Genomic DNA, 14418 nt, shown 5'->3' on the forward strand with positions numbered 1-14418 from the left:
ATCTTCTTTCCTTCTCTAAGAACCTTCTCTCTGGATCCATACCCTTGACCATTATTTATCTAAGGGAAATGATATTCCTACAACCCATTTTTATCATTTACAACAATACCTGAATTATGTAGTTGTATTTTATGCATAAAAATTTATATGGCAAAGTTCTGTTCTAAAAATATCACTTCTCTCTATCTTAAGTTACAAGCAAGAAACAATACCAACTGGAATGAATAAGAACATGAACATTCGACAATAATGAATCCTAAACAAGACACTAGATTAAATGTCCATTAGTAGTGAATCATACATTTGAGATATATATATATAACGGGCAAACATGACATCTGCTATTAAATTGAGACCATTTTGATATAACTTCTACCCACAAGGGGACGAAAAACATTCCAACAAATTACAACCCACATGTCGATAAAGTATGGTGACTAATATTGCGGCCACTTTGTCCTCATCACATCCTAGGTCGAAAACTACGTCGACATGCGTAATGGTTTGTTTATAAAAAAACAATAGAAAATGTAAATTTCCATGCCAGTTCGACTTAAAAAAATTTTTCTCATAGATTCATGGTACCTGCTACTAATATATAATTGAACTAATCTAACGAGTCTATATTAATTTTCTAGAAAGATAACTAAATAAACTTAATTATAAGTTTTTGTATTTATTTTATACAATGACACATCTTGACGAAAATTACGAAAGGGGTCAAAGGTCACGAGATTACTAACCAAAATAACTTTTTATATGAAACTAGATTTTTTTTATCCGCACGATGTGCGGTGGTTTTAAACTGTTTGTATATATATCCAACCCATGTTAGGTATTGGACCTTTTTGACTTATTTTTTGTGTTGGGTTAAATTTTGAGGTATGATAATTTTGTGCAATTATACTTGAAACTATCATCTTTGGTAGTTCGATTCAATTTTCCAACACGAAACAAATCGTTCTAAAAGTCTTTTTTTTCTAAAATAAATTCAAAACAATTGAGTTATCTAAATTCTTACAATCATCAAACAGGTATTTATCGATGTGAATTGGATCAATTCATTGAAATAAATAAATCTTTTTCTTTAAAAACTTACATAAATTAAAAACAAAGTAAATTAAATGTAATAAAATATATAATTAAAATTTTATATTAATGGTGTTCCCATATGAGTACTTTAAAACAAAAGAAAGAACCATGTAAAATATACTCGTAGAATAAAAGGCGATGAACTTGGAATAGTAGGGAGCTTGATATTTTATTTTTTTTAATTTACAACTATAAAGTAGTATAAATATAGATGGATATTTGTGAATGAACAAAAATAAATATTTTATGAACTAATAGATATTTAGAATTCCAAATATGAAGGCTGCCAATATATTTTATTAGTTTTAGCCTTTTAGGTAAGGTATAGATTTTATTAATTTTAGTTCTTTGATATATATTATTGTCAAACATAAGTTTAAATTATGAGATTATAACTTATTTTGTTAAGTAACAAAAAATATGAAGATGTCACGTAGGTCAAAATCCTACGTGACAATGTTTAAGGCTAGCTTTAGGTTGGAAGAAGACTTTAAAATGGTAGGATTCTTACTATTTTAATATATATATATATAGATAGATAGATATAGATATGGTTATAATAACATTACGAAGAAAAGGAAGGGGTCGGCAATTAAGTAAATCCGCCATTGTATTTATAAATTGTTCATCATAAGATTTGAACCAATAACCTTTAAATTGATAATTCATCACACACGTACCACATAAGTCAAAGGTCTATTTTGAACAATGTTAAACCGTTTATCCATTGAACAATGTTAAAGGATGCTGCTGAGATATGAAACTTGCTATTTTGAAGTAGGTTTTATTACACTCATGTTGGGGATTGGGGACACTATGTGTCACAAGGATACTCAGCTTTGTTTGTTTGTTTTACAACAATATCATTTTGGGTAACTCTTTTATAACAGTCAAGAAGCCCACTATACATGATTGATGATTGGTAGCGATCGACTTAGCGTAGTTCTTGCGTGTCTATCTTATATCGTTTTTTTAGTACCGAACATTTAGTCGGGATAATATATTACCGTATAATGGTGAGATATTACAGTACAATCAAGTTAACGAGTTAACATGTTTTTGCCAACGTGACACCCCATGTAGACAACACGTTAGCACCTTCTTGTTTGGTGAGATTTTTGGCCAACCTAATTTTTTGACGATCACCACATGTAAATAGATTAGATGGCGATGGATGATATTAGTAGTGTTAAGTTGCAATCTCAGTTTCGCTGATTGCTTAATCGACGTCTACAATGAGTACAAGAGTTATATATAACATGCATTCACCTTTCATAATTTCATGCATGGTGGGTTGACTGCTATATTCTTTTAATTTGTCCCGTATTTTTTACATATATAGGTCAAATGCAACAATGCATTCAAGAATTTATCATTGGCTCTAACAGGCATACTTCCTTGCTTCTCTTAATTATTTCAATCATTGTATGATTTCTTAAGTGGGATATATGAGAAAGATTGTATTAGTGTCATAAGATAACCTTGTCGAACAATAGATATATTTTAAAACTTTCAAACTACCTTAATGTAATATTGTAATATAACCATGATAATAATCAGCTGTACCAAGTCATAGCCATTAATGGACGTACTTTTAGCATTGCTTTGTGTGGTAATGGAGAGTTTTTTAGTTAAACTTTTACTACTCGTAATATGTATAAGCTTTTAGGCCATTAATATTAATGGATCTAGAATCTGGACCACATCAATTCCTTCATGGACTTACGGAGGAAATATAGCTTTCCAAATGTGTTGAGCTAGTGTATTCTCTAAGACTGGGACCATTTTCATTTGTCCAACTCAAAATTAACAAATTGACTTGTATTACTATGTAGAAAATAGAAAATGGTAAAATCATTAACTAACTTCTTTTAAGTTGTACTCTTCAGAACTAAATGTAATCAATGCACAAACCTTTATCGTTAACTGAAATTAATTTATTTGACGTTATTGTTTTCAACGTGTTATATAATTTATTTGTGCTTTAGAATTCCCAATTTGATTTTGGGTTTTCAAAGAATCGATAAAAGTTTAGGGTCAAAGATTAATGTGATGAAAAGAAAGGATTAAATGTGGAGACACGAGTAAGTTGAGTACGTTTAAGTATAAGTTTGGAAGAATTAAAGAGTAGCATAAGTTAAAGTATAAAAATAAAGGGCAAATGATAGGTATTATAAAATTGGGAAGAAAAAATAATTTATTTTGTCTCCTCAAATATATTAAATATGCATAATAAATCCCCCGATCCGTAGCAGTACCTAACATATGTACTACTTGCGGTACCTATTTTTCAAAAAAGATGAAAGCTTATAAAGTAGGAAATAAAAATTACAGAGCCATATGATTTGGGGGTAAAAAATTAGGAATTCAAAAAGGATTGTGTCCGTATTCTTTGTCTCGTAATTTCGTTTTGGTTGACTGTGTTCTTTGTCTCGTAATTTCTAAGTATATATGTCAAATGCAACACTGCATTCAAGAATGTATTTAACTTGAACATGCATACTTTCTTGGACTCATGTCTATGAATCTGCGTTCCTTGAGTCACTTATATATTTCAATCATTGTATGATTTCTTAAGTTGGATATATTAGAAGTATTGTATTACATAACATAATTACATACTAGTGTCATAAAATAATCTCATCCAAAAGAGTTAAAGGTGTCAAACTACTTTATTGTTTAAGCTAAACATTTACTACTCGTAATATAACCATAATGACTTGTACCAAGTCATAGCAATGGACTCTTACAATTGCTTTGTGTGGTAATGGAGAGTTTTTTGAGTTAAATTGTATTATGTTCAAGCTAGGCCATTAATGGATCTAGAGTCTGGACCACATCTTTCTTTATGAACTTACTGACGATATATTGTTGGGTTATATAACTATTATTAAATCAAATCACAAAGCACGTAACGGAAGACAAGATCTATGTAATTTAATTAATTAACCAAGATAGAAAACGTGTACCTTAAATTGGAGAGATTAAAGCAAGAAAAAGGTTTAAATTAATCTCTCTACGATTGCACACAACATTGGAATGTATGTATGCTAGTACTTGATCACGAACCGACAACGATTGACTTCTCCTTTTCTTCTTGCTTTGATCGAAATCACCAAGAAACCCAAAGGGGTGAGAATTTCGATCCTTAGAATCGAAAAGAGAGAGAGAGAGAGAGAAGAGTTTTAGGGTTTTGGAAAACCCTTGTGAATTGAATGAATAAAACAATTAACTTAGGCCTCTATTTATAGGATTAAGTAACTTGTTGACAAAGTTTAGGGTTTCAAAAACCCTTTTCCTCCTCCCTTTTGGCCGTCCCCTCTAGAGAAGATTCTAGAGGGTTTTCTAATTGTTTTACTAATTACAATCATCTCCTCCGTTAAGTCTGTCAGTTAAGTACCATTAACTATTTAACATTTAACGGACGATCGTTAGTTTTTCGTGATCCAATTAATTAATAAATTACATTTAATATATTAATTAATTATAGTTACATTCACGTTGAGGTGTGACCCCGTAGACTTAAATACTTTCCGGACATACGTTCATTTTACGTGATCATATTCTAACCTATATAACTTTCCAACTATGTTGGGCTAGTGTATTTTCCTAGACTGAGACCATTTTCATTTGTCCAACTAAAAATTAACAAATTGACATGTATTATTATATAGAAATTAGAAATGGTAAAATCATGAACTAACAACTTTTTTGGTTGTACTTTTCAGAACTAAATAATAAACAATGCGCAAACCTTTATATATCATTAACTGAAGTTTCTTTGACGTTATTGTTTTCAATGAGTTATATTTATCTATGCTTCAGAAGGTGCAATTGTATTTTGGGTATTCGAAGAATCAATAGGGTTAAAGATTACAATATGATGAAAAAACGAGTGTGTTTAAGTTTAGGTTTGAGAGAATGAAAAAGTAACATAAGTTAAAGTATAAGAATAAAAGCTTAGAAAAAAGTTAAAGACCCATACAATTTTGGGGGGGAAATTAGAAATTCGTAAAGAAAGGATGTGTCTGTATACCCTCATATTCGTGTATTCATAGAAACTAATTTTATATTTATGGCGTTGCCCCGAAAATATAACGATACTTAAAATCTGCAACGTATATAAGACCAACAATCGATACATAATGATAAACGCGCATTACAAAAGCATATCATAAAGGTAAAAAAAACAAATCTTGTAAAAAAGTATACAAAAGATGGCGTTTTTGTCATAGCAGAAATATTACACTATATGTTATACTCATCTCTTGGTATGTGATTAACGGCCCTGACTATGGGTATGCAACACCTTTTAAGTTAAGATGCTTAAAAACTGAATTACAAGTACGTAATGATGTATTCTGCATGTAATATATATACTTGAAAAAGTTATTTAGAAAAAACAAATTCAAGATTGTTAAAAAAAACATACATTTAATGAAATGAACAGTTAAAATTAAATTTTTTTATAGAAAACATAATTATTATCTATTATTAATTTTTTATTACATTTGATGTTTTCATGTAGGAAAAAAAAAAGTCAATTTTCCTTACTATCTCATAGATATTACTTAAATTTGTTGGTCGTGGTTTTGATGTTTGCTTATAAGAAGTATAAAATATGAAGTTGTTGGTGATCAAAAGAAAGAAGATAATACAATATGCGAAGTAAAAAAATTCAAGATTCAGAAGTGTAAGGGGAAATCATAAATGAATCAAAGCTTGTGGCCAAAGCCAAAAAAGCAAAAGTTTAACGGGCAAAATTATTAAAAAAAAAACTCAAAGTTTGTGGTAAAAAAAAAAACTAAAAGTTTGATGTTAAAGTGATAAAACCAAAATAAAAATAAAAATACTATAGCTAAGGCTACTTAAATTGATATATATATATATATATATGTATAATGGCTAGGGTGTAAAAAATAACCGAATAATAAAAAAAAACAGATTAAACTGTGTAATCTGAAACCGAAAAAACAAAACCAAAAACTACTATGCATAAAGAAAGTATTTTAAAATTAGTTGTAATGCATATGTATTTATAAACAAAATATTAATGTGGGTAAAAATGACTACTATGCATAACAAATTAATTAGTTAAAATGTAAATTGACTATTATAATTTGAAACTTGAACATTATATTAACATGACTTTAATAAATGGTTAACTAAAAATGAACTGAAGTTAACCAACTTTTTCGGGTAACTGAAATTAACGGTTCAAAATTATTAACCAGCTGGGCTACTGAACCCGAAAAAATGGTCCAAAGTAATTTCTAGCTACCAAACCGACCCGTTTACAACCCTAAAATTAATCCAATAGTTAAAGTTTATCTAACTTCACCTTTAAAATTGATCTCAAAATCTTTTTATCATATTTGAGACTTAGAGAGGATGTATTTGAACGACCCACTTCACTATTTGAACTCATTGAACAAACTAAATTTGAAGAGCACTACATGTGGTACAGAATAATAGATGAATTGAGATCCTTGAAGCAAAAATTTCACTAGTATAAATTAAAGGGCTTAGTATCTTAGAGCGTATGTAACTTTGCAATTTTTTCTATTGTATGTAAATATAAAAAAATTTGTACATTGTATGTAAGTAATCTCGCTAAATTGAATACTTAATGTAAAAATTTTACGTTAACCAATCAAAAACTTCTACGTGGGCAGCTCATATGGTTGTCACGTATACATTTTTACATTAAACGTTTAATTTGGCGAGATACTTACATAAAATGTTCAAAAATTTTGATGCATACACACAATAAAAAAAGTTGCAAAGTTACTTATACTATGGGATACTTAACCCTAAATTAAAATAGGAGAGACATCAAATGAGAATGTATCTTAAGGAGAGAAGAGAGAGAAGGTCTTATGAACCAATTAGAATGTGACATGTGGCTTTTTAAAAAAAAAAACGTGGTGCCATTTTTGTAAATAATTTGACTTTAAACCCAAACTGACCCAACCCACCCTAAGTTGACCCAACGCCAAGCTGACCCAACCTCAAGCTGATCCAACCCAACCCCAAGCTGACCCAACCTCACCAGACCCAACCTGACCTAACCTGACATAGACTCCAAGCTGACCCTACCTGACCCAACCTATAACCCAAGCTGACCCAAAACCCATAATCTACATTTGTGTAGATTATGTGTAAACTGTGTCAAGATGACTCAACCCCAAGCTGACCTAACCTGACCCAGACTCCAAGCTGACCCAACCTGACCTAACCCAGAACCCAAGCTGACCCAAAACCCATAATCTACATTTATGTAGACTATGTGTAAATTGTGTCAAGTTGACTCAACCTGACCCAGACCCCAAGCTGACCCGACCTGACCTAGACTCCAAGCTAACCCAACTAAGAACCCAAGCTGACCCAACTAAGAACCCAAGCTGACCCAACTAAGAACCCAAGCTGACCCAGACCCTAAACTGACTCAACCCTAAGCTGGCCCAAGCTGACCTAACTTGACGAGACCCCGAGCTGACCCAACATGACCCCAAGCTGACCCGAACGCCAAGTTAATCCAACTCAAGCTGACCCAATCCAAGTTGACCAAGCTGACCAATTTCAAAAAAGTTTAATTTATTTACAAAATTGTCAACCACGCTTTTTTTATTTTATTTTGACACATGTTGCGTTCTGATTGACCAATATGACCTTCTCTCCTTAACACACTTTTTTCCAGGATCCTCACCCATTAAAATAAATTGTCAAGATTTAAAAGTAATTTTAAATTTTAATCCATTAATTAAGATGTCTTCGACTTTATTGATAAATTTAGATTGAACATTTTTAACATTTTAAACCATTATAGATCCATACAACAAGGAAAGGGAATTTGGTAAACTTTTCAGTCAAGATGACGGTCATTAAAATAACGGTTAAAAAATGTACATAATAAAGCCAAGGTGCACCACTTTGCAGGCAAGGCCTACAGTGTACTACAATGGTTAGTGTCTAGTCAGTGACTCACATTGCCATGGTAAATTTACAAAACACTCCTCCATATCTCAGTTATCCAATACATACAAACAAACAAGTGTATCTCATCATCACTATATCTATATCTAGCCGTTAATAAAGCTACTGTACATCTGCCGCGTGGGCATCATCTCATGACCATCTTTTGCTTTCTATAAACATATCAGACTATCCTCTAAAATCTTTGACTCTATCCTTTTTTTTTGAAAGGCACTTTGACTCTATCCTGTTCTTGCAATTTTCAACTCCAATGGCTTCCATTCACAAATCTCTCTACATTAATGCAGTCTTCACTTTTTTCTTTGCTTTGCTATGTTCTTCTCATGCTTACAACTTCAAAATCGGTGGCAAAGATGGCTGGACTTTACATCCTTCAGAAAGCTACAATCAATGGTCTGGCAGAATGAGGTTCCTCATCAATGACACCCTCCGTATGTGTTCTTCTCCCTTATTTCTTGACTATTTTTTTATTAATATATATATTCTAGCCAAAATTTCTGTCATGTACATGTGAGTTATTTTAAAGATTGTTTCTTTGATATGGGTTTTCTTTTGTCTTTAGATAGGATTTTAGCTTTTGCCATGTGGGTTGCTTATCTACTACTCCTTTATAATGATTATTCACCCCTGTTAGATTGTCTTTAATAAACAACCCTTAAGGAAAGGGTTATTAGATATTATCAAAATTACCTTTAATGAATTAATTTACACTTTAAATCTTTATCTTCTAAAATATTACTATCACCATTGTATCAACTTACACGGTTAGACCACTCGACACTAATTGTCGATGTCTTTGATCACCACCCGTCACCGACACCACTAAACCAATGTCACCGTCGCCGCATTGCACGGGTACAATGCTAGTAATGTGTAAATGTTGTAGCACTTCAAGTAATTGATATATGATTTTAGTCTTTTTGTGGGTTTAACTTAAAACTATTACCATGTTCTCTATGTATTCCAGTTTTAGGTTGACCATTATTTTGTTATTTTTAAAGTTTAATTCTTGCAAAAATTTTAGTGTAAAATGATTGCTATGTAATTTTTATTCGGTGTTTTGGGTTTTACTTTCACCATTTAAAGTTTAAATTTCTCAAATTATTGAGCTAATACATAGTCCTGAAATTTATATTCTAATACATTTGTAATTAATTCAACTATTAACTCATATATTTACCGATTCTCTTGGTCTCCACTTTGATCTAACTTTGTTAATGTTTCAACACTAAATTTTTAAACATATTCATAATCCTATCATATAAGTCACATTCAATTATTTTTCTTGGTGTCATGTCCTATTTACTTGTTTGGTTATTACTTATCTACCATAAATATTCCTCGTATTAAAAAAGTATAAACCATTTAAAATTTTCAGCACAATATTTCTTGAGTTTTGACATGGGTTTTTGATTTTATCATATGGGTGGTTAAAAAGTTTGAATCTTGATATCCAGATTTCAAGTACAACAGCGGGTCAGATTCAGTATTGGTGGTCAACAAAGGCGACTATGATAGTTGCAACACAAACAACCCCATCACCACCCTCACCGGCGGCGATTCTTTTATCAACTTGAACCGCTCAGGCCCTTTTTACTTCATAAGTGGTAACAAAACTAATTGTGATCAAGGTCAGAAGCTAATTGTGGTTGTTTTGTCACCTAAAAAGAGACTACCACCTGCCGGAGCTCCAGCTCCAGCAATGTCTTCACTAGCTCCGATAGGGTCCTCTGTTTCCGCACCACCAGAATCTGGGGCGTCTATTGCAGCTAGTCCGGTGGCTGGCCCGGATGGAGGGGCTGCTTCTCCGACCGATATGAGTGCTCCGGCACCGGCGTCGGTGGCAGCAAGACCGGCGGTTTGTGCAACATTAAGTGTGTTACTTGGCATGATACTAATATTTGGGTTTGGGTTGGTTTGTTAGTATGTTTATTTCTCGAGAGAAATATGAGCTAGGTTTTTATTAATTAAACTCTTGGTTGTCTGTTAATAAAATGATTGAATTTCTAATTTAATGATAATATTTTTATGGGGTTGTCTAATATGCTATTAACAGCAAATGGTTATCTGCTGTTTCACCTCACATTCAGGGGGGGCTAAGTTTTTATTTCATCACCTGGGAAAATTAATGTGAGGGTAGGGGCTGATGTTTGCAGTATATAATATTTTTCCTATTTTTATTTATGCATTCAATTTTTTTGCATATTTTTGTAAGACGAATCAACATAGATTAAGTTTAAGTTGTGTTCGATAGTATATTCCCAAGGGGATAAATGTATCGGCTCGCATAAGCAGATAAACTTCGATTCGATTTGTTTATATAGTTATTATTTACTCAAGCTTAACTTGAACTAGCCAAATGAATATTGTAAATACGTGTAGATATAACTTTCATTGGTTGCAATTATGATTAGTTTTAAGTCAATGAATTATATTAGCCACTAGTGGATTATGGACTTTCATTATATTAGCCACGAGTACTCGTTTAATCTAGGGCTTTAGATATAAAGTTCGAGTATAAAATTATTATGGATTATGGACTTTCATTAACATCTCTTGTTTATCCATGAGTGAATGAATTATAAACATGGAGAAAATCCGTTATTAGTGTATCTAAATCTGTGGTTAGGAATCCCACTGAACCTAAAATTGTGGATTAATTTTCTCTAAAACCCACATCCACATCCTATATTAGGAATAGTTAGCAACAAATATGCCTTTAGAAACAATCCATGGCATGATGAGATTTTTGGGTAGAAAGATATAAACCACAACATAAACATATATTGATCATTCTTATAATCCTAAGAAAGAAAGAATCATTACCGTTTTTATTAATTTAAAAATAACCATTTTTATAAGATATGGCTAAAAACGTTTGTTTGTTTCTTGTTATAATCTTAGCAATCTCTTTTCCATGTTTTCAAACAACCGTGTCCATGTTACCCCAGTGGTCTGTACTAAGCCGTCTGTCTGGAGGGGCATCTCGTCAACTCGTGGATGACACGATTGATATGAGGGAAGAAATGATGATGGAGTCAGAAAGTGCTCGTAGAATCCTGGCCGGAAGGGGATATATAAGCTATGGTGCAATGCATAAGAATAATGTGCCGTGTAACCAACGAGGTCAATCGTATTACGATTGTAACAGTAGAGGTGAGGCTAACCCGTATAATCGAGGGTGTAATGTTATTACTAGGTGTGGTGGTCGCTAATTATATTAGAAGCAAGATAGTTTATTTTTCAATTACATGATCTCTTCCTCGGTTTATTTCTTTGGAATTGTAAAGTTTAGCAATTATGCAGATAGCTGTTGCCAATAAATATTATTTGATTTATTTTGAAATAAAATTCGTTTTACGGTTTGCTAACACTCATATATGTAGGTTTGGTAAGTGTTAATACCAATGTAATTGTTGTATTTTAACCGAATGATGTCTAAACGTAGATAGACTTGTAAATGAGATGAACAAATACGAGTTATGTTTATTTATGTACACCCGTTTGGGTTGAATACCTAAATTGAGCATTTGTATAAAACATATAAAGACTTATGTGAAAGCTTTTGTGTTTTTCAATAGATGGATAAATAGTAGCGAGCCAGGATTTTTGGTAGGTGGTTTCCAAACCATTTTCATAATACTAACAAGCTTATTTGAAGACATGAGATTTTAAGTGGATATTTTGTGTGATTGACAATTACCTTAAAACTCAACAAATACATAGAATTAGTACTAGAAATCTCGAGTTTTATAGATATTGTGGGGTTGCTATGGCCACCCTTAACCACCACATAGCCCCACCACTGTGGATAAATACTTATAAGTTAAAAAAAGAAGTTGATATGTTTTGAATTCAAATCCGATTGTCGATTAAATTTACATTATATCTATGGGATTAGTATTTCAGAATTCAATCGACTTCACATGAATTGTTATAGTGTGTATCAAACTTCAATCATGTGTATTGTATGTAATGAATTTTCAAATCTTATGCATTGTTTGTATCCGATCAATAAAAAACTTACAAGTCATAGCTTATATGGCTGCCACATACACGCGAGTACATACAATGCACAAGATTTGAAAGTTCTTTACATACAATGCACATAATTAAAGTTTAATACATACTATAACAATTCGTGTAAAGTTGTTTACATTATATCTATATATGCTAGAATTTTATATCTAGAGAAAGTATTCTTAGATGGATCTCACGTGAAACAAACTATTATCTCTTATGGGGCAAATATATAATCGGCTAAATTTATTGGTTTTTTCACCTGAGTGATAATTGGCACTTTTTGGTTTGTTAGGTTCCACTAGCCTTATCTTTTGTCAAAAGTGACAAATCTTCTTGGCAAATATAATCCGCGTTATAGAGCCGATATAATTGAACGTTCGGTGAGTGACTATACCTTTTATTTAGCAATTTGGTACTTTGCGCACATTTTAGCACTATACCCCCATTCTTTGGCTAAATTTGGCTTTTTTTAAAAAAAAATAAAAAAATTAACTAACGGACATGTGGTGAAGTTCTCATTTATTTAAAAAGTAATTCTTTTATCCATACGATGTGTGATTATTTAAAAATGTTGTTTTAGTTATATGAATATTTATAGTAACTTTTAACAACTATACATTATTTAGGCATGTACATATAAATCTATATTATCATTAAATGAAAATTTTTACATTTATTGAAATAGATAAATTCAAAATATAACTCTTATTATTTATGAAAATCTTTGCATTTATATAAAAACATACGTTATCAAATATTCATATTAACTATCACATATTATACTTCATGCAATACTAATGAACATAAAATGAAGTTAAAATGTAAATATAATGTAAAATCATAACGATCTTTTATTTTTTCAAAGTGATATGTGACTTATTAGATATTCATCACACTCTTTCAAAGAAAATAGTTTCATAAAATTTACTTCATCAAATAATAAAATTCGTAAAAGTTGAAAAACTTTAATTAGATATAGCTAGAAACCAATTCAAATTACGTTGAATTCACCTAGTAATTGATAATAGTTTTTATAAAACGTAAAATCACTACCATGAAAATGATAAAAAAAAAAAACTATATTACAATGTGATATATAATATTGGTTATATTGGATAGTAAAATTAAGAAATAAATAATTTGAAAACCAAATATTTTTTAATTTTAAAAATAGATTTTAAATTCATACAATTTCTATTATGATATAAAATGTGATTTTTTACTTTTATTTTTATAAGATTTTTGTTTATATATAGATTTTATTTTTATTTAATTTAATAGTTTTAGATAATATAATTTTGTAGATTTATATATTGTAAAAAATATAGAGATGCCACATAGGATAAAGACAACTTTTAAAAATATCTTTAAATGATAGAAGATTTTAAAATGTTATGATAATTATTATTTTAATATTTATATAGACTTGTTAAAAAATGTCAATTTTTGGCAAGTTGGTAGTACACCTTGCCCTATCACCAAGCTATGTTTTTTAATTTTTTTTCTTTATTTTCATCTGTATATACAAAAGTTTAGAATCTTGTTTATTACTTGATTTTTCTGATAATAAAAAAATATATCAAAACAATAACAATAAAATAGTACATGCTAAAATACTTTGAGAGGATTTTTTAAAAGTTTGTTAGCATTAAAATGAAAACAAAAGAATTTAGTGAGTTCTTAGCAAAAACTAAAGATGTATTTGAAAAAATAAAAAATAAATCTAACAAAACGAAAATGAAATGATTTCAGTTGTTTGGTAGAAGATAGGAACGCAAGATACGGAGATATTGATCTTTCGGGAAATCTCATATATTCACTTTCTTCTATTTTGAGTAGAAATAAGTTGGATAGAGATTTTTTAAAGTTGTAAATAGCTTTATTAGTGAAATTAGAGGAGTTTTGAGTTTTGGACTAAAATCAAAAGTTAGGATTTAAAGATAATTATTAAATATTGATCTATAATTTTAATCTAATGGTCAAGATTTGAAAATCTCATTAAAATAAGTAATCTTTACTGTTATTTACAAAAGGACAAAAAATGAAAACGAGAAAACTAATTTTCATATTCTTGAGGTCAATATATCGAGTCTCATCAGCATCCACCAATAAACTAAAACATGATTGATATATTCTTGAAACGACACGTGGCGTAATCTTTGATCGATATGTGTCCTTTTAATATATTTATTTTGTTAAATTAGTTTTTTTAGTTGTATATAAATTCAATTTAGAATCAAACTCTAACTATTCTATTAATAAATTTATTGTCATTAATAAACTCTAACTAGATTTTAGACCCGTGTC

General features: G+C 30.5%; 2 protein-coding genes across 2 annotated transcripts; both read left to right on the top strand.

Annotated features, from left to right (window-relative positions):
• The first annotated feature begins 8184 nt into the window (after window positions 1-8184).
• On the top strand, window positions 8185-10117 carry LOC122593416 (early nodulin-like protein 2). Its single transcript, XM_043765826.1, has 2 exons — window positions 8185-8519; window positions 9546-10117. Exons 1-2 carry the CDS (start codon window positions 8339-8341, stop codon window positions 10010-10012), a joined length of 648 nt encoding a protein of 215 aa, XP_043621761.1. The 5' UTR covers window positions 8185-8338; the 3' UTR covers window positions 10013-10117.
• Window positions 10118-10952: 835 nt separating this feature from the next.
• Window positions 10953-11303, top strand: LOC122591953 (rapid alkalinization factor-like). The gene has a single exon (XM_043764174.1). It carries the CDS (start codon window positions 10953-10955, stop codon window positions 11301-11303), a length of 351 nt encoding a protein of 116 aa, XP_043620109.1.
• Window positions 11304-14418: the final 3115 nt, after the last annotated feature.

This window comes from Erigeron canadensis, chromosome 3 (genome assembly GCF_010389155.1).
Source record: "Erigeron canadensis isolate Cc75 chromosome 3, C_canadensis_v1, whole genome shotgun sequence".
Taxonomy (NCBI): Eukaryota; Viridiplantae; Streptophyta; class Magnoliopsida; order Asterales; family Asteraceae; genus Erigeron; species Erigeron canadensis.